This window comes from Bicyclus anynana, chromosome 3 (genome assembly GCF_947172395.1).
Source record: "Bicyclus anynana chromosome 3, ilBicAnyn1.1, whole genome shotgun sequence".
NCBI lineage: Eukaryota > Metazoa > Arthropoda > Insecta > Lepidoptera > Nymphalidae > Bicyclus > Bicyclus anynana.
Window position 1 is genome coordinate 15,877,757 of NC_069085.1, and position 24,666 is coordinate 15,902,422.

General features: G+C 34.9%; 2 protein-coding genes across 3 annotated transcripts in view; both read right to left on the bottom strand.

Annotated features, from left to right (window-relative positions):
• LOC112053885 (tribbles homolog 2) overlaps nt 1–9,389 on the bottom strand; it is a 55,197-nt gene extending 45,808 nt beyond the window's left edge. Inside the window, exons 1-3 of one of the 2 annotated variants that reach the window (XM_024093478.2) lie at nt 9,253–9,389; nt 7,774–8,158; nt 932–1,221 (exon numbers count right to left, since the gene is read on the bottom strand). In XM_024093478.2, the coding sequence (XP_023949246.1) occupies nt 932–1,221; nt 7,774–8,070 (587 nt within the window). In that variant the 5' untranslated portion in view covers nt 8,071–8,158; nt 9,253–9,389. Of the gene's footprint in view, nt 1–931; nt 1,222–7,773; nt 8,159–8,302; nt 8,577–9,252 lie in introns of those variants that run through there. The other variant, XM_024093477.2, reaches the window with a different exon arrangement.
• LOC112053876 (eukaryotic translation initiation factor 3 subunit H) overlaps nt 1–22,756 on the bottom strand; it is a 158,405-nt gene extending 135,649 nt beyond the window's left edge. Inside the window, exon 1 of the mRNA XM_024093468.2 lies at nt 22,746–22,756. The gene's annotated coding sequence lies outside the window, so the exon portion shown is untranslated. The remainder of the gene's footprint in view (nt 1–22,745) is intronic.
• Nucleotides 22,757–24,666: the final 1,910 nt, after the last annotated feature.

Genomic DNA, 24,666 nt, shown 5'->3' on the forward strand with positions numbered 1-24,666 from the left:
ACCTTACCTTACCTTATCAGCCGATAGACGTCCACTGCTGGACATAGGCCTCTTGCATGGACCTCCAAGCACAACGATCTCGAGCCGCCAGCATCCAGCGGCTTGAATCGAGTATATAGCCATTGAATAGGCCAAACGATTTCCCAACTTTATGTTATGTTTTCGCAAGGACTTTGATTTAATGTAGAGAAATCTTGTCCAGTATAAATCGCAATCGGTTGAAATTCAACGTTATCGTGGTACAACAGTGCCGTTCGGATTGCCGTGTGCTAAATTTTGCCAACGAAACGAAGTGACGCAAGGCTCCCCTACTGACGATATCTCCTGCTCGCAATCGAAAATCGTTTACCTTGTGTAATTTGCATTGACAAAGTTACTCAGTTGTTAACTTAAACTTCGAACGCAGAAGTTGGACGTAACTTTTGCAAAGGAGATTTTGTTCGGATGGATGGTTGATTTTATAGTAAGAAATGGGTAATCCATTTGTAGATGTCACTGTAAGTTAAACTGAGATTCCTTACCAGTATTAGGGTCATATTTTAGCATTAAAGTATATTAAACTTCGAGCGCAGATGTCCGTATGGATTATTTTATAATAAGAGAAGATAACATTGAGTAATTCGTTTGTAGATCCTATTATAGGTTAATTTACTGAAATTTCTTACTAACATTAGGTTTATATTTTAGCATCAATAAACATAGATTCTAATTTACAATTGTCTTCAAAGTAACGGACCTTATCATTAATTTTTAAAGTTCACTTTACTATGAAATAAATTAAGGTTTAAATTTTAATTCATATTTAAAAATGTGGTCTTTGATTTTAGCGTCCTATAAGATTTTAGCATCATAATTTGAACTTTTTGTTTTATTCTATATCTGTTCTCTAAATATTTGTAAAGTAACAGCTACAATTATCAATGAAACTCACCTCTGAGGATCCGCAAAGACGAATTTTCTCAATTTGAGGTCCCGTAAAACGATGCCCTGGTCATGACACGCGGCCACCGTTTCCGCCATTTGTCTGAACAGTCTCCGCGCCTCGTGTTCCCGTAACCGTTTCCTCGCCCTCACATACGAGTGCAGGTCTGAGTGTGACCTCGGGAATATGAGGTACACCCTCTTATCACCGACCAGCACCTCGTGGATCGGATTCACGTGTGGATGGCCATCTAAACGGTAGTGCGCTTGTAGGAGACTACTGCAATCTCTTGATACAACCTGAAATAAACATCCATAGTAAAGTTGCCGAAAGAGCATTTAATTGTACAACTCAATTTGGTTTTTTGTCTTTGGTAAGTAAAACTTAAAGAACCTCAAAGTAATTCAACGACGATCCCTAAAAATCAGAGTAAACGGACTATATTTTTAGACTACGTACTCTATTGTTAAATATTACATAATAGGAGCCGTCTACTCCTTACATTAGAACCGATACAAACTCAAGGAGATTCTATTTTCAAAGCTTTTCAAAGCATTTCAAAGGGCTAAGTCTAAGTGAATAGAGCCTTTAAAATTAATAAAACGAATGAATGCTGACCCCTTGCGAATTACTGGACATCAAAGCAGTTACTAGATATTATTATTTGTATAGCACAAAGTTTTACTACTGGACGCTAACTGATTTCTAAACGAAATTCCTGGCTGTCAACAAATCTTTAAACGTTCGCTTGTCAGTAAAATCTTTAATTACTTATTTCTTAAACTAAACTAAGTTGTACATAAAAAAATATGTGTTGATGAGTTAAGTTTAAAATGAATAGCCAGTGATCGTCAAGATATTTTCATCACGGTTATTTTTAAAGGCAACATATTTCTGAACGTAACACGAAATATCAACATTGTGAACGCAAATATAAAATTCCAAATTCAAAACCGATTTTCCGACTGGCTTTAATGATGAATCACGTCGCGTGTGTTGGAACGTTTATTTTGAAAACTTTACCGTATTTATAGAAACGTAATGGAATTGTTTCTAGACATATAACCTTTGATATAGTAAAGTACTTCTTATTTCGTGGCCTTTATACCAAGGTTGTACCTTGTAAATGTATTGTAGGTCTTCCCTAATCCTTATGTAACATAAATTCTACTAATACTTCCTGAGCCATGCTTACTTGGTAGCCCTCTGGATATTTTTTAAAACTTCACCATCTGCTTAGATCTATACTAACAAGAACTATTTAACCGTTCGACTGTCTGTACATGTTTGATCACCAATGACATTTTGTAGCATATTTATTTAAGCATGTGTTCATAGCATATTTATTTAAGCAAGAATGAAACACGATCTTTTTTCAAAGACATTTCCATTTCTATAATCTTTATTAAAATACACGTAATCCAATAGTAGTGCTAGGTAGCACATATCGAGAATAAGATAAGAGAATTTATACGCGATCTAGTAGGAAAGGCTTTGAAATTTTTGGAGTCCGATTGTATTTTCATACTTTTCTCAATAATCAATTTACAAGTTACAAATCAGGGCGTAGACAGTAATACAAAAATAACATTTGACCTATTTGTCGAGTGTTTGCGAAAAAATAGCCGATAAGAATTCGCAATCGTTGCGTTCAAGTTATAGTGTATTGATAATATTTGGCACCATATGTGTACAGCTAACCTACTTACAGCTATCAATATTTATTTAATCGTTACTCTAAACATTTACCGATCTACGTTTTTGAGGCGAAAAATGCAAACAGGTATATTAATGTATGTTGTAGTTGCAATGTTATATGTTGTTAATTATAAAGATTTATGATAACTTAAATTTGCTAGAGTTGAAGAATATACGAGACCAAAAAAATCCGTGGATCCAGTCACACACGGAAGTAAATATGTAAATTGTAAAATCAGTCAAGTACAAGGTTAATTGTTACGGACATGTCAAAACCGAAGATTCTTGGCTTTTGGATAAGTTATTATTTTAATTTAACGCCAAATTAAACTGTTAAATATCCAAAAGAATACAAATTATATTTTGTAAAATAAAATATTGTGAATTTAAAATTTCATTTTACAAAATATATTTTAAATCATCTTCTTTCTTTCGTATTAGCGATCCATGAGTTGAAATACTTATAAAAGCTAATTCGGACGTAATACGATTTTTTATAACAATAACAATGATTCTTTCTACGAAAAACACTAAATAAACATTAAGATAATTTAAATAATTATTAATTTGTTTATTTAGTACAGTTTAAGTCGTAGAGGGTAATTAAATACTTGGAATATTGTAATGTATTAAAATATATAAAAACAAACATGTTGTCTTTCTAAAAGTACCATTAAGTTTATTGATAACGTATTCTTCGAATTGTACCCAGTTCATATCTCCTTTAGTTTCCAGATAACAAACTAGTATAGTTAGTAAGTCAGCAATGAACTTGTAACACAAATCTGTTACGTGTTGACGGTGCGGCTGTAATGCGGGTGGGGGGGGGGGGGACTTAGGAGGGGCCAGCTAGCCTCGCTTTGACATTCGGCGATCGGTGCGTTATCAACTCGTCTATTTCACAATGTCAATGAGAAGGTCAAGCTTATTTTCGACGATCCACGTGATTACTATAACTATGAGTATCTTTTACATTGTAATTGATGGTGATGATAAATATAATATGAGTCAATTTTACACTATACATGTAGAGGTACAAAAGCCCTCAGAGAAGGCTAGCTAGTGTTGCCTTTTATGGCTAAAATTAAACTTACAAACTTATGAAACTTTTAAGTTAACAAGCATTTCTTTATTTGTATTTTCAAACCCTGCAAAATCATCCATTTTTGACAGTTATTTAAATATGTTTTTTGTAACTGAAAATGAATAAACTAGAAAAAAAAGCATTTTTTTTCTCAGAGTAAACATCCCTATAGTAGGCGGCTACGTAATGCAACTTATGCATCATGCAATAGATCACCTTGGATCGAATTTCTTAGTTGCGAAGTCTGTTCAATTTTGTGAAATCTATATATAGCTTTACACACGGTTAACTATAATATATTTTTACTGCAGATAAAAAATATACCTATATGTGTCAAATATTTTGCGATTTTTAATTACTGTTCTATTACCGCTTACTTTTCAAACAAGTACGGATATTTTGAGTAAGTTCTAGTTTTTTTTTTAAATAGGTATGTTTCGTAAAAATTATTATTGCTTTAATGTATGGCAGTACAAATAATACCGGGTAAGATAGAACATTGGACGTAATGTAATACAAATGTGGCAGTAGTGTTGGCAAGAGTCGATGTTGTAAATACACGGCGTTTAAGCAACGATAACGTTGCCTCACTTAACCTTGCCAGGTTCTCACGAGGGAAGTGCCTATTCTATGCCTTGACAATACCTGTATGGGCCTTTGTTAATAGTCTAGTACTACTGGAACTTTGTATCCTGTGTTGCCTAAATCGTAGCCAACTGTACATTACATATCTACATTAGCGTTGGTTTGTGTCTTTTGTAAGCAAATATTGTTTTTTATATTTGTGATACTTCAGGGATAGGCAAAGATTGATGACCAAACAGCCTATAGATTAAAAAACTTTTGGTAACGTATCTAACATCTAATTTACGATTACTTACTTTATTTTAAGCAAATTCTATGCTTAATTTGAAAATGGTAATACAACCGAAGAATTTTAGAGGTTTAACAATAATTAAAAATGGAACAATTCCAAGGTCACTTTTAACATCACGATTTTGTGCGCTTTAGTTTTCTGCCGGTAAGATATAAGCAATATCTAAGTAATAGCATTTATTTGCCGATAGGTAATTTAAGTTTCGTATAGGTAAAAGCAAACCTAATTTTATATCGAAGCGATTTTGCTGCAAGTCTTTGTTTAGACGTCCGTCCAGTTTTTTGTTGAAAACACCTGGCGAATCGTTATAATTATAGTATGCGCATTATCATCTGAGTCGTCCGGTCATAAAAGTCAAAAAAGATAGGAATGTGCAGCGCGCCTACCTGCGCACCCTAATTATCGATAAACGGCTACCTGCGCACGTGCTAATGATGAGTCAATAATGATTTGGACGATTCTGATTGGTCGGTTTCTAATGTAATTGCATTGCGTATTTTTTTTGCTATAAATGTGTTTACTGCAATTAAATAAATACATTCATGTGTTACTCGTTGCGCACTATGGATACTAATATATAATAAATTTGGCAGAAGACGAAGATTCTGATGATGAAGACTCAGATGAAGATTAATTTTATTTAGTTAATAATTATAAAATATGAAATATGTATTATATTAAATCAAATATTGTTAATTTTTTTAATTTTGTGAACAAGATACGATAATAAACTTTACTTATCGATAATATGTCTTTCATTGTTACACCCTTCACTAGACGGCTCCATAAGACCCATAAGTGCAAGCGAGATAGATATAGAGAAATGATTTATGGCCCTAAGACTCAGTTGTTAATGCTATTAGTATAGGTGTATGTAGTGGGTAGATATATCGCGCGCATGTTGTATTGCAAGGATCTTCAAAATAACGAGTTTCCTAACTGGTTTGTAGTTTTATACGTTGCCTTGGCGCCTGCATGATTCAAACCGACACGGAACAGATTTCGCTCGCAAAAAAACAGGAATTTACTCGAATTGCGCTTTAACTTTATCAGATGACGCATTTGATTAAATTTGTGATTGATAACCTATAGCTGTTGCCTTCTGTGTAATAAAATACCCAAGTTAAGCAGGTTCACCCGACCTAATTTATTTTTGTATGTAGTGAGTCAACTAGCAGGTATTAATTATGTTTATTTTATTGATATACTAATAAAACTTCTTCTAAGAATACTTTAAATTTGTATGTCTATTAATTTTATTACCAATGTTTCTTTACCCTCCAAGTAATATTGTGTTAGGATTAGGGTACGACAATAGTTAATAGAAAAGACCTCTCTATAAAAGAACGTCGGGCAATTGAGGCTTGAATTACTTACAGGCCATGATTACAAACTATGGGGTACGGGACATAGACACACAACTAGAGTACTCTAAACTTCAAATTCGCCTCTTATGTCTCTGTCTAAGACGATACTATAGAAAAAGAAAGGTAGAGGTGAACTTGAAATTCACACTTGCGAGAGAAAACATTAGTACCGCTGAACACGATTTAATAAATTTCTGGTTTGGAGTGGTCGGAAGCGACAAGTTGTCAAGTAGATAGGTCCGAGGGCAACATTTGATTAGATCTCTGATTGATATCCTCGTTAATCTCGCGGTGTGAACGTTATTGTTTGCAGTTGCGACACTCGACACATGACATTGTAAGCGATGGCTCTACTCTAGCTGGCCTACAAGTGCGACCGAGCAGCGAGACCGTGACATATAAAGTTTGATATTTATCGACAAAATATAGTATCGACATATTTTTAGTTTATGGTGGATTGACATCCTTATTAACAATATCTGTAATAAATACTTAGGTATGAATTTAGTTTTTGTGAATAAGGTAAGATTGTTTTCCGTGTGTTTGTGTGTGTGATTTTTAAAGTATTTAAAAGTAAGGCTACATTCAGAACTTGAGCTTTGTAATGTCTATAGACCTAAACTTATGATGAATAATTAGGTAGGTACATTGGATGAGTTTGACCATGCCGTTCCAGTAGACTGGCTAAATGCTTCTAGCATTTCAATAAGCATTAAACTTCCTGTCTTTTTGGGACCAAGATACATTAGTACCTATAAGTAAATATATAAAAAAGTAATAATAATATAATTAAATAGGTATCTACCTACTATCTTCCCAGATATTGTTACCGCAGATAAGGCATTATCACTTATCAGTGTGAGAATTCATTTTCAAGGGCAATTATAAGAGTCGCAGAGTTAACTCGGTTTCAAGTAACAATTGATTAATTGCAATGAAAGGGAAACACCATGTGGGCATATTATTGGGAAATGGGCTTATCTCGATGGGGAGTCTATCCCGTGGGATACATGGAACCCTTTTATAGCAGTCTAGCAGTTACGTACTGTTTCGCCATTGAATCGATAAACATGTCCACAAATTAAGATTTTTTATGTTATTTTAAACTTGTATAAGTTCTAAAATAATAGTTTTACGTGGCTATCAATGTTTTCATTTTACTTTAAAACATAGTGTTCAAATTATGAGCAAGCTAATTAAGTAACCACTGGACCAGAGGTCGAGTAAAACAAGAGATTACACAGTGTAGTGTATCAATCAAACAAAACTGCGCAACTTCTGTTGAAACAAGGCATAATTTCGACACGAGACGCGTTACGTATCCCTGTCGTGTCGGCTGAAGATAAATCGTTGCATCTAAAAGTATTTTTAGCAAATAAATTATCAACGACTTTTTGACATTTGACAGGTTTTCGAACTAAGAATTTAATGGCTTGCTTGGCTGTACGGTGTAATACCTTTGCCTTATCCCTACGGGAAAGAATAAAGAAAAAAATAATAGCTTGCAATAGGGTAGCAATTAGCATCAGTAGTACCTAGTCATAAATTAATTTAATTAATGTTGTGTTTGTTAAATGGTGTTTACAATTGCTTATGTAGTTTGTTATGTAAGCTTCTTATATATAACAACAAGATCTATAATGAGTATGAAGGACATTTATTTAGTAACTTTAATTGACGGGTAAGAAAAATAATTTGTGCACCGCACCAGCATGCAGGCTTGGCTAGTTGTTTATGCTACCAATTTTGTATTGCGCGGGGTCGAGACGCGGTCCAACTGGTTTTCGTTTATAGTTTTAGTTATCGATGTAGATCGGTCACTTACTTTGCAAACGTATTCCTCTTGCGTGCGCACATCCACACACCGACAGAGTGATGATCCTTCCACTTGTTCGAGTAACAAATACTTTTCCGCGACGAGCGCCGCTTGGAACTGGTGTTGGGCGGGCGGAGGGCTGGCTGGGCTGGGCGCTGGGCTGGAGGGCGAGGGAGCCGCAGACAAGCGTTCGGCCAGGGCAGGCGACGGGGCCCGTTCGTCCTTGCTGTCTCCCGCGGCCGCGGGCGACGTCGACGGCTTGCTCAGGCGCAGAGGCCACAGCAACGAGGGTGATCCGGGATCCATCACTGAACACTTGCACTGTCACAACACTAACGTTCACAGAACACAAACACTTAAAACTTAGGAGGAACTATGATGAGATGAACATGATCTGCAATAGAAACAACACCCGATTAGATAGAGAAAAATTGCAAAATTATCAAACGAAACTATGAGACAATCTGCGATTTAGCAACGCGGTTTAGTAAGGGGAAATTGTAAAGTATTAAAAGTGTACTACGAATATGGTACGAACCTTGAAATGATTCGTCCTGAGTGGATATCGTACCAAAATTTGACTGTCCGTGGTGACGTATTTCGCTTGTTGAGCACGGTATTACAGGAATTTAAATTCGAGTAAACCGAACACGTATAGACAGGCCAATATTTTGGGCCGGTGTCCGCTCGGGTTGAAGTGAGACTAAGCGAACACACGACCGCCTTGCACTAACGCCATTGCGAGACTATTTGAGAGTTGTGACGAGGCTGACGCGGCGCTCGCGGAGCCTTGGGCCAGCAACCGTGGATCCAATGTTGAACGTCCAATGTCGACACACCGTCAGCTCGCGTACTACGCAAGCATACGCCATGCGGTTCGAAGACGTAGCGCGCTGTCGCCTGCCGTCTCTCTCTAACTAGCGTATACGCCGCCCCTTTGAGAGAGATAGCACTCGACCATTCATTTACGTTTGGCAATGCAATGATGTCAAATGTGTATACAGTTTCAATATTTTTCACAACAATAAATTAAACAACAGAAATTAAGTGCGGTATTTTACAAAAAAATGTACGTAATGATTGCAAAAAATTCTCGTTTCAAGACTGAAATTCGAAATTGGCTGACATTACTTACGCACGTAGCGCGTTCAATAAGTACCAACCTACCTACCTGCAACTATATAGGTAGGTAATAGGTATGCATCACTACATCATTAATTTACTTTTAAATTAGTCTGCATTCGACAACTTACATCATATTATTGCAAAAATAAACATTTTGAATTGCGACATTATATTATTGCAAATTGACAATAGCCTACCAATAAAATTGACGACATTTCATAACATGTTTTTAACTTTTTTAAATTGTCTAGGTAGGTAGGTAGGTAGATAGATATTTGGCTTGCTAATGAAGCATATAATATGCAAATATCAATTAACGGTAAAACGTGATGCCTATCAGTAAAATTAAATATTAGAACTTACCCACATATCTACTCCTAATTGTCAAATTAGGCGCCGTGCACCAAACTTCGAATCCCCTCTGAAGACGAGGCGTATGATTCTGCAATAAACGAAAACGTATACCAGTCGAGTTAAAAAACCTTACAAAAATCCTCCGCAGTACGGAGTGTTGCAGTGTCAAACTGGACTAGAAGTTTGCTCCTTTTTTATTCACCTACCCTACAAATCCATTGAATATATTTGATAGGAAGATTAGAAGTTTGATGTTATTTATGCCATTAAAACAAAGTGACATTGCTCGCACCTAATAAAATGTATCAAGGTATTATGTTATGTTTAACCTTTATAAAAATTAAATGTAGTTTAACAATCGAATGCCATTTATTATGAAATACACTACGGTCTTGATCTAATTGATATTTTAAGCAATACTTATAATAGTTAAATTAAAAAAATAAATTGTTAATAATTAAACTGAACACTCGTAAGTCAAAACCAAGGCAATATTACTCTTATGTAGATACTAGGTAGGCGAGTACCTATTTTAGAATTTTTCAAATACCTACGTATTAAAAGATACAGACAAAGTGACGCGCGATTTTTTCGTTTATTTCCTTATTTCAATAATATGTGAGAATTGTTAATACCTCCTCTTTTTATGACTAGCGAATCTATTTGTGTAGGTAACACATCTCTAGTAAAATATCGACCTAAGTATCATAAAAGAAATAGAATCGAGTTTTGTAAATTACATTACAAACATTTATGCAGCCTGTAAAAAGGTTGGAACTGTTTGAGTTTACACGGATTCCTGGCCCAATATCCTGTGGCTGTACGATCATGTTTGAGCTTGCTCTTAGCAGCCCGCATCTTCACCTCGTTACCTAAGGAGGAAGTAGGCAAACAAGGACGAGCATGTTTGTCTACGTGTGATCCTGTTTCAATTGTGGAACATGTTCCCATAAAGTCGCTACAGACCTTCCAATCGGACGAATGCAATAAATAGGACCCTATTAATAACCCGACCGACACACTATGCTTCTCATGCTATTCGTCGCGTTGCCGCAATGTTGGACTGCCTGGCCAAGCATTGCTCTACTTGCAGACATACTCGTGCAAATATTTCCGAAATATTTCCACGAATGTTCGCGGTCAGACGAGTAACCATACAAATTCCCTGCTCACTTTCCTCATTACTTCCAACGCCACTCGTGCAGTGTGGAAGCGGCATATGTCGGTAGAAAATACTATGATTTCTATTCCAAAGTGTAGAAACGGGTGACATGGAACTTCTAAAATTATCATTTAAGTTTCATTGTAAAGTATAAAATGAATGATTTTTAATAATTTAGTAGGTAAGTGTTGCGTATCTTGCCGGCAATTCTTAGCAGAACCTGCCTTCCAGATCGGCAGTAAATCACTAGTCACTACGAACAAACAGACTTGACGTTTCAAAAGTGCTTGTTACGTAAACTTCTTGAAATAAACGAGTTTTAAATTTTAATTAGATATATGTAGGTACACGATTTTACTGTCCAGTGTCCAGATTACTACATTAGTGATATAAAAGAACTTTTACTGGAGCTGTTAAGAAAAACAAGACAAAACTATTTTACAGAGCCCTCTACTATTACACTACCTCATCATATATGTGAAAAGAAAGAAATTAACTAGAAACTATAATAACTTCGTTAATTCCAACCAGATATATCATGCAACCGAGTTTAGCCAGTCCCGACGAGACAGTTCATAACTAGCTTACTATGCAAGTAGTCGACCGCACGCGTTATATTCGGTAAACTCTCCTCGTGTAAGTTAGCCTTAAATATATTATACTCACATTTAGATAAAGCCTTTAGTAATATACTATATACCCATAATAAATAATAATGATTATCTTGACTTTTTAACTAAGTAATAACACATTAAATAATATAAATGCATTAATATCAATAATGTGAGTTTGTTTGTTTATTTCGCTTTAACGTCTCAACCGATTTTAAAATCTCTTTTAGCAATAGAAATCTACACTATCAACGAGTAACATAGCCTCCGCTAGTTTAATTATAAATTATATAAATATGAAAGAATTAAAATTATTATTTATCTTTAAATAAAGTTAGCAAAAATGTTACGCAATTAAAATTAGCAAAAATATTACGCAATCATGAAATATTTTTAGGAACTTTTTTGTAATGTATACTACCATTGTATGCATTATGAACATTGTTTTTCGACACATTGTTTTTCAACAATTCAGAGTTTTGTATGAAGAAAGAAAACTTGAGGAAATTCTATTGCTACACAGGCACGTGATAGGAGCGGACGGGAGGCACAGCTCTGGTGCTACGTCACGGGAGATTTTATAACTACTCTTCGACAGTTATTTATCGTCACAACTCGTAGTGTTATGACGTAGGTAGTTATGACGTCTATAAAACATTAGATCACGTGATAACCACGTTCCAATATCAATTCTCTTTTTAGCATACCTAATACGAATGAAAGAAATTAAAAAAATATAACAGCCGTGATAGCCCAGTGGATATGATCTCTGCCTCGAATCCGGTCCGGGGCATGCACCTCTAACTTTTCGTTTATATGTATTATAAGAAATTAATATCACGCGTCTCAAACGGTAAAGGAAAAACATCGTGAGGAAACCTGAATACCTGAGTATCTTCTTAATACTCTGCGTGTGAAAAGTTTGCCAATCCGCATTGGGCCAGCGTGGTGGACTATTGGCCTAACCCCTCTCATTCTGAGAGACTCGTGCTCAGCAGTGAATATGGGTTGATAATGATGATGATTAATACGAGTGAATTTTACAATCTTTAAAGTGATATTTGATTTGCATTCTCGTTTGATGTTAAGTGATGGAATCGTGCTATCATGGAAGTAAGCTCCGTTTACCCGACATCCCCGAGTGGTTTCCAGTTCCACATTCCTGAGTGCTTGAACCCTAAGTCTTTGCGGTCTGACCGTCCATCGTCTCCAGTAAAGTGGTAACTAGCCAAGTTGGAAGCCTGCTCCCAGGTCTTTGCTTTGAATGATACAATTTGTTTGATATATTCTAAAGTCATCCAGAAAATATAATCAATTTTCTTACGCAATATTTAAAAATGTATCCATAGCTTATATTTTGAGTAGGTTATAAGTTATCTATTTATATAACTAATAATAAAAAAAATTAAAGAAATTAGAAAAAATATGTTATTTAAAATGGTTATATCGAGTGCTGAAATTTATATGAAAATTAGTAAGGACATGTAAGTCATCCGTTAACGTGGGTGAAGCACTAATTCTCGACTGGCCACAAACAAATTAAATCTATTAGGAACTATTTGAAGATTTTTACTTACCAAATATGAAATAATAGTCACCAAGTAATAACGATTAACGACACTTTTGGAAATACGTCCCTCTAGTTTAGTACACTTCACAGTTTTACACCGACCAAGTAAAGCCCGACTAAAAACCTTATTTTCCGACTTCAAATTCTTGGCAGACACGTTCACCCTTTCAGGAGGAGTGTTGCAACTGATGACAAAACCTACTGCTGGTCTCCAGGTCTTGAGAATTGTGAAACATTGCACAATTTTTTTTAATGCACTGTCATTATTTCCAATGTAACGAGTATGTTAGGCTTAGTAAAGATTATTCATGACGTATGCATGATTTTATCATTAAAGTATCTTATTTTTCTCATTCAGAGTCGGGGTCGAAAATACATTGTTAAAATGAACCCGTTATTGGTACCTATTGTGATTCAACTGAAAACTTGTTATATCTACTGTGTCTGAACTAAGTTATCATTTAAAACAAATCTACCTACATACTTAAGTTTCAGATATGGTTGTCACATTTGTTTTAAAAATGTAGTAGGTAGGTATACTTGAAATTTTCTTAGATGTCAATTTTAAACAACAATAATGGCTGACTATGAACCAAAGACAATCAGTAGGGTTGAGAAGTTAACCGCGGGCATCGTAACGATATCAAGTAGGTATCGTTATATCTGAAATAACTAAACTAAAATATCCGTTACTTTACGTCATCTTAAAAAACGAATACGTTCCATATTCGTTTCGTTTTCCAACTTTTCAGTTGTGTGCATTTTAGGAAATTAAATATCATTTTAAGAATATATACACGAAGGAGAAGAAGTGAATCATGAAATACATGAAAATGTTGGATATAGTAATAATAATAATAATAATAATAATATAGCCTTTATTTCCAAGTACATAAATTACAAAAATTTTACAGTTTACATTTTTAAAAATTACAAAAGATGCAAAAGTTACAAAAGTTAAAAAACATTAACATTTCATTTCATTTTGTTGGATATAGTAGCGACATTATTTCCGCATACGAATATTTTTGAAATAAAGTCAGTGGCAATTTATAATGGAAATTTTTAATTTTTAAATTGTTATTTATAAGCCACAAAGGACACAAATATTAAAATTAAAAAATATGTACATAATTATCGACAAGTTATAATTTCATGTATCTTTCCCGTCTCTTCAATTCATAGACAATCTAGCATTACGAAATGTCAAAGTCGCAACATTTTCGTTAATCTGTAGAAATAAAACTTGTTGTGATTTCGTTTTTAGTGAAATAAATGTGATTTATTAGTTAATTACAAGCAGTTTTTATGTAATTCGCGGTGTGCGCGTTAAATGAAGTGATGTGTATATAAATGATTTAGTTTAAACGGACGGTTTGTGAGAAATATGTGAATGTCGTGACGACGGATCTTTGTTTACCTTTTTTGCCATGTAAGGAAAAAAATACTATACCTACTTATACATATACATTTTTTAACCGTTAAATTAAAAAACATACTCATTAATTTCTTTCACATATGAGTTGATGTAGTAGGTGTATTATTTGTGTTTTTTCTCTGGTGACACTTTGAGATGATGGTATGAATGATGATGGATTGAGATAGGTAAGTACCTAGGTATCTGCGTATTATTTAGTATTATCAAAGTAAATTATTTTGTGGTAGAGCGTAAAAAACCATTATATAGCTATACCTACTCCTAGATATCCAAATGAGTATCTAAAAAAAACTATTATCACTTTTAAAACAAATCGTGGAATAGCTACTAGGTTATTTTTGTTTAGTCATTAAAGATGAGTCATTCGCTATAGATACATACCTACCTAGTAGTTACCTATATATATTATATAGTCAGTAGTTTCCAAAATAAAATTGATTCAATAGGTAGGTACCTACACACTATAGAGGAAATTGAGTGAAGGTTGATGACCTCACCGGCGCAGTCGCGTTATGCGCATTATTACTTGGGTCAATTTAGGAATATGTAATTTATTATCATTATAATATATTTGTGACTATTTTGTATGTTCCGGAAAAATCCGTGTTCCTCAGAGATTTGTGATAAGCAAAATTTGACGCGAGCTCGTAAATTCTATTCTAAAAAGTAAGTGAGTAGAAAAAAAGAAAAACAATAGGACACATTTAAATCACAGCGTAGCTGGCGAAGACGAAATCCCTGGTTTCCTATGTCACCTGGACTGTAGTGGCGTACAAAAGGTATTTAACTAGAGTAGGCATTACACGTACAAATTGTACAAAAATGGAATACTCCTTGTCCGATATAGGTTCGTGATGAGGTGCTACGAGCTATTATGAGCTACTATAATGAGCTATTGTCTTTTAGGTCACCGTCCGAGTCATAAGTGACGCCCTTATTGGCTCTCACAAGTTGGTATGAAAGTCTTTCATTTATTATGCTACCTTCTCTTCTTTATCGAGCTTTAGGGCTTCATTCAGTGGCTACGGCTGTCGGAGTCGACAGCAAATATACAATTAAAGAAAAATTTTAATAAAAAAAATTCAACCGACTTCCAACTCTAAAATTAACCTAAACTAAAAAGCAAAAAATAACATCTTACCTATGTGCTACCTTCTGATCAGTTTGAAGGCGGTGCCAAGCCAGTGATGTTTTAATTCAAGCCATTTAAATTACACAATTTCTGTGGTTCTTTCAGAAACGGCTTTAATTAAAATATGACACTGGATTGGCACCGCCTTCAAACTGATCAGAAGGTAGCACATAGGTAAGATGTTATTTTTTGCTTTTTAGTTTAGGTTAATTTTAGAGTTGGAAGTCGGTTGAATTTTTTTTATTAAAATTTTTATTTTTTAATTTTTAGTGTTAGCACACCTAACTGAGTGTGAACAAAAATTAATGAGCAATTAGTTGAAACGTTATTTTCTTATGATAAGTATCTAAGTCCTACAATCCCAATTTTAAAAATACTACCTTAACTCATGTACAAAATTTCACTCCCCCTTTATCCACACGTAATATGAATATTCAGAAAAACGTGAAAGGTGACTGTCCTCCGTCTTCATCACCAGACCCCCTATGCAGTCACAATCCATATGGGTGGAAAGTTCTCATCAATATAAAATTTATCAAGTCCAAACACAAGGTAGCTACTGTGAACCGTCAAGGAGTTCCCTTAACTCTCCTTCATCTTCATCAACAGACCTTTAATACAGTCACAACCTATCCAGGTGGAAAGTTCTCATCAATACAAAATTATCAAGTCAAAACACAAGGTAGCTACTGTGAATCGTCGAGGAGTTCCCTTAACTATTCTTCGTCTTCATCACCAGACCTCTAATACAGTCACAACCCATCTAGGTGGAAAGTTCTCATCAATACAAATTTATCAAGTCCAAACACAAGGTAGCTACTGTAAACCGTCGAGGAGTTCTCTTCACTGTCCTTTGTCTTCATCATCAGACCCTTAATACAGTCACAACCCATCTAGGTGGAAAGTTCTCATCAATACAAATAAATCAAGTCCAAACAAAAGGTACCTGCTGTAAATCGTTGACGAGTTCCATCGTCTGTGTATCAGCTCCATCATCAGACCAACTCCAGACCTTCATAAAATTGTAGTGGTTTAAAATACCTTATGGAAACACTAACAAACGCACTAGCCGTCCCTACAATTTTTGAAAGTTCCTCTCGATTTCTCCAGGATGCCATCATCAGATCCTGACATGAAAAAAATGGGACCACCCTGGAATCAAACCCTTCAAAACAAAAAAAGAATTTTCAAAATCGGTCCACAAATGATGGAATTATCGCTGGACATACATAAAAAAAAAAAAAAACATACATACAGCCGAACGTAGAACCTCCTCCTTTTTGGAAGTCGGTTAAAAAAGCAATAAAATAAATATAATTTATTTCTAATTCGATATTTGTAGAGGATGATTTAGCAAGTTATGAAGCTGAAGTTGCAATGGGCGGGGCACATTCGAACAGTTCGAAGAGCGGATGGACCTTGGTGTCCCAAGGTGCTAGAATGGCGACCCCGCACCGGAAAACGCAGTGTTGGTCGACTCCCACTAGGTGGACCAACATCCATCGGGTTGCAGGGAGTCGTTGGATGCTGGTGACTCGAGGCAGTGGTAGTCCATACAAGAAAAAAAAAGTCAAAATTCATTTATTTCAAATAGGCTTAGTTTACAAGCTCTTTCGAAACGTCAGGTAATAGTATTAAACTTAAGATAATGGTGATAATAATTATTCGAAAACTTAAAATTAAAGTTACGAGGGTTCCAAACGCGCCTTGGTCCGAGAAGATGCCAAGATTTCTTAGAGAGAGAGTGAGAGTTTCTTATGCAATAAATTGGCAATGGGCGAGGCATATTTCGTAGAGCTGATGGACGTTGGTGTCCTAAGGTGCTAGAATGGCGAACCCGCACCAGAAAGCAAAGTGTTGGTCATTTTAGAATTTAAAGTTTTGGTCGATCCTCCACTATGCGTGGACCGACGATATCCAACGGGTTGCAGGGAGCCGTTGGACGCCGGCGGCCATGGTAATTGGAAGTTCATACATAAGGCCTTTATCCAGCAGTCAACGTCCATTGACTGATAATGAATGATAGTTTCTTTTGAAATAAATTGTATGGGTTCCCATTTGCTGTTTATTGAGTAACAATGAGAATTGTTTATTTGTTTGCAGTTCAGTTACCATGGGATATCAAGTACGAAACGAATGCCTCGATACTTTGGTCTATAAATACCTTACGGTTACGTGAACGTGGTTCGGTAGCTCTTTGTGTTACGACCCGACGTTAATAATTAAATTAAAGTTATCCTAACAGAGTTACGTAAGGTGGCTTTATATAGTACCTACCTTATAGGATTATCTTGATTGTTATTGTTACGTACATAATTAGTACATACCTACTTTGTAGCATATTAGATTACATCATCATGTAAATAATAATAAAAAATCTTACTCCAGATTTAAACTAAGTTAGTTAGATTAAATGAAACACTAAAAAATTTCAACTACCGATGTAAACAAAAAAGGCCATATTTGTAAAAATGGATTAAGATTTAAACCTCAAAATAATAAAAGTATAGTAACGTAACTAGTGAGTAACGTTTAGTAAACTAGTTTTTACGGACAAAACCGAAACCGAAACCGAAACTTCCACATAAGATCACTTTTTCGTATGGAAGCAACGACCTTTTCATCATTGTATAAAAGGAATAACGTTAAATTGTTACGAAATAAATGTTAATAAAAACAAATTAATACATTTTTAGATTACACATCACAGACAGATTACAGTCACATTACAGTGTTCTAATTTATGAGGAATATAAGTAAGTTACGAGTAGGTATCTAGTTACCTATTTCATAAGAGTAGGATAGTGGTGTGTAATCATTTTTCAACGAAGAGAAAAGGCAATGATGATTCACTTCGGATGCAGGTCTAAGGATGCACATCATATATTGTTTAGAATAAAAATTAAATTAAACATGAAATTTTGACAAGTACGTAAGTTTTGCAATTTAATTTTTACTACTATGCAAATAAGAGTTATAATCAATCGACGTACTCTATGGTTATAAGTGTCCACTACAAGACGGAAACGGAAGTGTTGAATGAGTCAAGGCTCTAATCCTAACTGTCCATTGTTTAATTTAATAAATAATGAATTGTAACTACCCAGGCATAGACAATAAAAAATATTTTAAGTAGGTACCTATGCAACCTTTGGCAATTGGGTCAAAATTGTAGTAATTCCAATTTTCATTTAATTGCTGCATTTTAGAGTTTTATTGCATAAAGTAGAATGCATTTTATTTAAAACTAGAAGACGCCGCGCGGTTTTACCCGCGTGGTTCCCGTTCCCGTAGGAACACGGGGATAAAATATAGCCTTCCTCGATAAATGGGCTATCTAACACTGAAAGTTTTTTATAAATCGGACCATTAGTTCCTGAGATGAGCGCGTTCAATTAAACAAACAAACTCTTCAGCTTTATAATATTAGTATAGATTAGATATTATGTAGTTCTGTAAAGGTCCATAAGTAGTGGAGATTGCACAAGAGTGTTTTAAGTGACCAATTTTTGTTTTCAGTAGATTTTATTAAAAGTTTCGGCACAAAATACATATGTACAAGTCTTTGGTGAGATTACCGTCGCCTTCCTAAAGCATTACATGACTTTACTAGGACTGACTGACTGCCAATGATGGATTAAGGACTATATTTGACTTTCGCCCTAACAGGGCAAATTATTTGTTATAAATGATTACTTGATGACTGACTAAATGTATTGCAAAGCCATAATGTGAAAAAAAACCTAGGCATCCTTTGGCAACTCTCTAATCTGGCCTCTGATGTTGTCTCTGGGGCGCGAAGCCCAGACCAGACGTACACCAATTTGAAGAATCAACCCGAGCTGGGAATCCAAAAAATAAGTAGGGAAGTGTTTGCAATACTCTACCCGTCGCCAATAACGAAAAAAGCATCAAAATCATAAGTTTTTACGTTTGTGATTGCTGAAAGCAAATATTGAGATCACCTTCACTGTAAATTGATCACGGCCAAGGCTTTATTTAATTAGATTTGAACAGGAAAGCAGCAATGCCCTAATAAGTAAATGTGTGAGCATAATGCTTTTGAATGAATATTAACTGAATTTGAACTTCATTTTTTGCGCCTTTAAGTTCGCTTTTCAATGGCAATTGTAATAACAGTCTGACCTATCCTTGTGGTATGAGGTATCCTTTCCATATATTCAGTGAGTCATGGAGAGATGATGGGTTGCTTTGTTCGGAGTTATTCGTTTTGTTTTGTGATGAATTCCCAAAATATGAGTAATTTTAAATTTTCAAAACGGTAAAAGGGTTATTTATCTTTGGGGTATCTTATCTATATCTGTCTATACTAATATTTTTTTAAGGTTAAGTTTGTGGTAAAGGGGTAATCTCTGGATCTATTGTTTACGGGCCCTTAAAATTCGAACGATAAAAAGCTGAATTGGGCATAAATCTCATGAGGCAAATTTATAAAATAAAACTACGTTGGCTAACTCAGCTAAATTACTGGTTAAAGGTGCATTTGCGTAACTTGATCGGATACTTTTGACATAAAATTCATTACATTATCTGAGTTTCTAGGGATTTGACACATTTTGTCAAAATTTCTAGAAAACTGTCCACAAAGATAAAATAAATTTACTGTAAACGTATCCAATGACATTGACGTTTACATTCTAAGAAAGCGCGCATTTTCAAAGACAGCTGACAACCCAAGTCAAACGGTCTCAGTTAATTATACGCATCTGTAAAGCAAGATCAGTATATATCTGCTTATTTTCCCTGTTGGCCAATATTATTTTGTCTAAGATTCAAATGGAGTAATCTAGTAAAAAATACAAGATTTTTAGTACAATTTTCATTTCTGTATCGGTCTGAACAGTGGGCTCAATCTCGGACTTCTCCTTTGACAGAGTAGGTATAATCAGAGTAAAGATATATATAATCCCATTCAACGAATAGGTTACCTAACTGTGATGCTAATTAAAAAAAAACTGTGCCCACGGTAGGAACATGATCTGAGAAACTGTAAATATATAATTGAATTGATCAAATTAATAATAACGGACAATTGACACAAACATTGGGCAATTCAGTTGCAATTCTCCGTCAGTGCAGGCCGCTATAGGTATAAAATTTCGTACAGTGCATCGGTAGGTATTGCATCCAAAGTAAGGTCAGTCCAATATAAGTCGAGCCTAAATATTCAAGGAAAACTACTTCGCTTTCAGTTTGAGAGGAATTTGTTTAGATTTATATTATTTTATACTAGTAGCTACCTGTGGCTCCACTTGCGATCAAAATGCGATATTATACTGATTTCTAATAGTCTTTCCCAGTCGAAGTATTTCCAAGATAAATCGCAGTTTTCCTATTCCTTAAAATCATTATTTTCATTCTCGTGAAAATCGGTTTAGCTTTTTAAATTTAATCCCTAATACGGCGCGTATAGAATTATACGTATTATTAAAATGACGTAAAGTTTTGAAAAGTGAAACTATATTTGATATAAATTATTATTATCAAACTTAATTATTGTAGATACGAGTATTTGTTAATTGACAAGTGTTTAATATTATTTTATTTAGAATCTAAACGTTTTCCCCTGTTTCTGATAAGGGTTATGTGGGGTTTTCTTTGGGGGATTTCTCAACATATAACCACGTATAACTTGTCTACTTAATTGTACTTGACCTACGAGTACATCCTGTGGCGTCATATTTCAACATCTTTTAAATCATCGTCTATTAAAGATAAGTACATTATTATCATCATAAACAACCCATATTGGGTTCATTGTTGAGCACGAATCTCCTCTTAGAATGAAAGGGGATTATACTAATATTCTCCCATGCTGGTCCAGTTTGGATTGGCACACTCAACACGTAGGAAATTAAGAAAATTACGATTCCTCCTTCACGGTTTGCGTTTGAAGCATGTGACATTTAATTTTCTTCTAGTGGACATAACTGAAATGTTGAAAGTGCAAGCCCCGGACAGGATTAGCCTTCCGAATCGAAGGCAAATATCATATCCACTGGGCTATCACGGTTCAAAGATTAATATTAAGATTAAGGTAGGTATAACGTATAAGAGATTAAGAGAGATAGAGAGAAAATTTTAAACCCAAAAAATGAAATATTCGTGATAGGCACCAATAAGTTGGTTGATACAGAAGGTTTTTACGAGTGAATTATGGGTGATGCAGAGAATGGACTTGCGCGTTTATAACATAACAGTTGATTAATATTATTAATTAGATACAAAATAATTGCATCACATTATCTAACCACAAACATTGTTTCAGTAGAAGTTATTAGTCGATTCTTTAAGGAAAAATAAATTACATGTTTATTCAATCATAGAACCTGTAATGTTCTTAACAAGAAAACACCTGTGTTCTGCAGGCTAATTCACTAACTCTGACTTATGTTAGTTGACATATACGAAATTGAGATTCTATGTCACAAATGTCATCTGGTGCCTACTGTTACCCTTTGTGGATATCATACAGTAGATCGATGACATTTCATAGGAGATTTGATGTTTATTTTAGTAGGTTGTTAATAAAGATCAAATTAGTTTATTTTAGGTTGTTATTAATTATTAAAATATCTTCGTCAAAGTGGACTTGGATTAGCTAAAAGTTCATCTCAAAAGTTTCAAAAGGTCTATGTTTCCGTATAAATTCAATGTCTAAGGTCACAAAAAAATCCTCTTTTTTATATAGTCTCAAAATTACTACAATGACATCATCGATCTCCTATTAAAAATGTTTTGAAATTTATTATAAGAGGTCAATGAATGACATACTCGTACTCGTATATGAAAATTGTTTTCATATAATGATTACCCACTGTTGAGATAGCTGTTCTATCTTAACAAGGGGTAATCGTAAAAACTACAGAAACCATTAGAGACTAAGTTTCTTTTCTCAGCTCAATTTTCAGTTTGTTCTACATACTAGCATACTACTTGTAGATACATGTGTTTTCTTTGGTACTAGGTATATTGCTTATTTCCTAATTGCAACGTAGTAAATCGTATTTGCATTTACCTAGTTATACGAGTAAATGTGTAACTTATAAATATTTAGTTTGCTTGTCTTGCAGGAAATATCATAAGCCTCATTGTGACGTGTGTAATTACATTATTCAAGAATTTCACACGGATGTGGAAAATCAACTATATTGAGTTGAGTCACCATCGACGATTAATTGTTTAAACATAATGTTCCTGTGTAGCATATAATGAAATCATTAATTGTTCGAACACGTGTAAAGTAAGACGGGAAATCCGTAGAATGTGAAAAAAATCAACACAAATACGAGAAAAGATCCGAATGAAAAATCGTATAGCCTTTAGATACCGCCTGTCTTTTAGTAGACTCATGAATCGTTGCTAAGTTACCTCTCTCCCGGACATAATACATCGCTAAGTAGTGCAAACATTACGTTTCGGAACATACAAGATTTTAGGTATCAGCGGTATCACAATTTGTACGAATTGTGCGTAGCGACATCCGCAGCTTATTTTTAGACGTCATAAATGCATCGCACTGTACCTAAGTAGGTAGGTACCTTTAGTTTCTCCGTGGTACGCCTAGTCAATCTATTCCGGGAGTCCGTTTGACCTTGGATAGTGGTAAGATGAGTGATGACCCGCGTTTGTGTGTAAAACTGACGGTTTGTTTCGTTAAAATACGTTCCTTTAGTTTTACACACCAACGTCATCGTCATTTTTATCAGCCGATGGTCGTGGACTGCTGGACTGCTGGATATAGGCATCTTGTAAGAATTCCCAAAAACCACCGTTTTGAGGCGCATGGATTCAGCGGCTTGCTGTGACCCGCTTCATGTCATCAGTCACAGTTGGGATACACCAGCACTGCGCCAGCACCTTGATATCCCAACCTCCATCGGCTATTCGCTACCTAGCCCATTGCCACTTCATCTTTAAGCCTCGTTGAGCTATGTCTGTGAATTTAGTTCTCTGATTCGATCACGCAGAGATACTCCAAGCTTAGCTCGCTCCATCGCCCGCTGAGTGATTCTGAGCCGCCTTATGAGGCCCATAATTAGCTACCAAGTCAAGGAGCCACCAACGCGCTCTTTGACAACTGTTTACTATCAAACGCTCAAGTCTGTACAACTTTCTCCCATCCAAATTCAAACAGACCTCAAAAATCTGACAAACCATACATACATGCATCAGAAATAAATACAGAGTTACATTAGAAATATAATTTTATACCAAAATTCCTATGGGAATAAAATGAACGTGGGTAAAACTGCAGGCACAGCTCGTTTTAAATAACTGTAGACAAGATAAAGGCCCATTATGATTGAGACTCCACAACGGTATTGGCTATCAAGTATCGGCATACATCAGCATATATAAACTACTCATTATGGAGTGGATTTGCGCTTGCGCCGGCGTTTTTGTAGTGAATCACACATCTTCCGCGTTTTACTACGTCATATCTATGACGCTTGTCATATCACGCGGTAATACGGGAAATTTATCTTTGCGTGATATGAATGTTATATTGATTAGTGATCGAATCAGTGACAGTGTCTTTTGGGGAAACATACAACGTCACTCAATAAATTGCGCAAGATTTTGTATTTTATCAAGGGGGATTATCATTCACTGTTTAGAACGAGTTTCCTCTCGGAATGAGAGGTTTTAGGCTAATATTTTCAGGTATGCAGGTTTACCCTCACGATGTTTTTCTTTCACCGTTGGAGACAGAATGATATTTAATTTCTTAAAATGCAAACTGAAAAGTGGCGTATACGCCTTTTATTGCACGTTTATATTAAACTTAAATAAATTAATTTATGTTTCCTTCAACAAATACATATAAATAATTAAATTTACATACTGCAATTGAGGAAACAACTAAATGGCGGGGCCCAATTGACAAAAGAAATGTAGGAAGTCAGAAAAAGAGATGGGTCGATGACAATAAAAACAGCAGGAAATAACTGGATGAATATGGCCAAAGATAGGGAAAAATGTAAAAAGATGGAGGAGGCTTTTACCCATAGGGGGCCACATAACAAATTAACAGAAATACTTTAAAATTTATTATTAACATATTATGTATTATAAAATTGTTAAGTAGAAATAAAGCTATAATAATAATAATAATAATAATAAAAAGAATAATATAATCTAAATTTAAATGTTTGTTTCCTTTATTTCTTTAATTTGTAACACATATTCTTATTCTTAAATAAGATAAGGCAGATAGAAATGGCGGTAATTTTCCAAATCCAAGAATTGATAAACGCCAGCTCGCCGAGCAGCCACGTATGTTATGATAACTCTGACTCATCTATTATTATCATATGCGCCGATATGCTAATTCTTTGACACCTATGACTCTTATTTCCGTGCTACTTTTGAGTTATTTACACGTATATGTTATCATTATATTTGATGGGTTTATTTTGTACATTCATCATCATCATATTAGCCAATGGACGTCCACTTCAGGGTAGTCCACCTGGTGGGTCGACC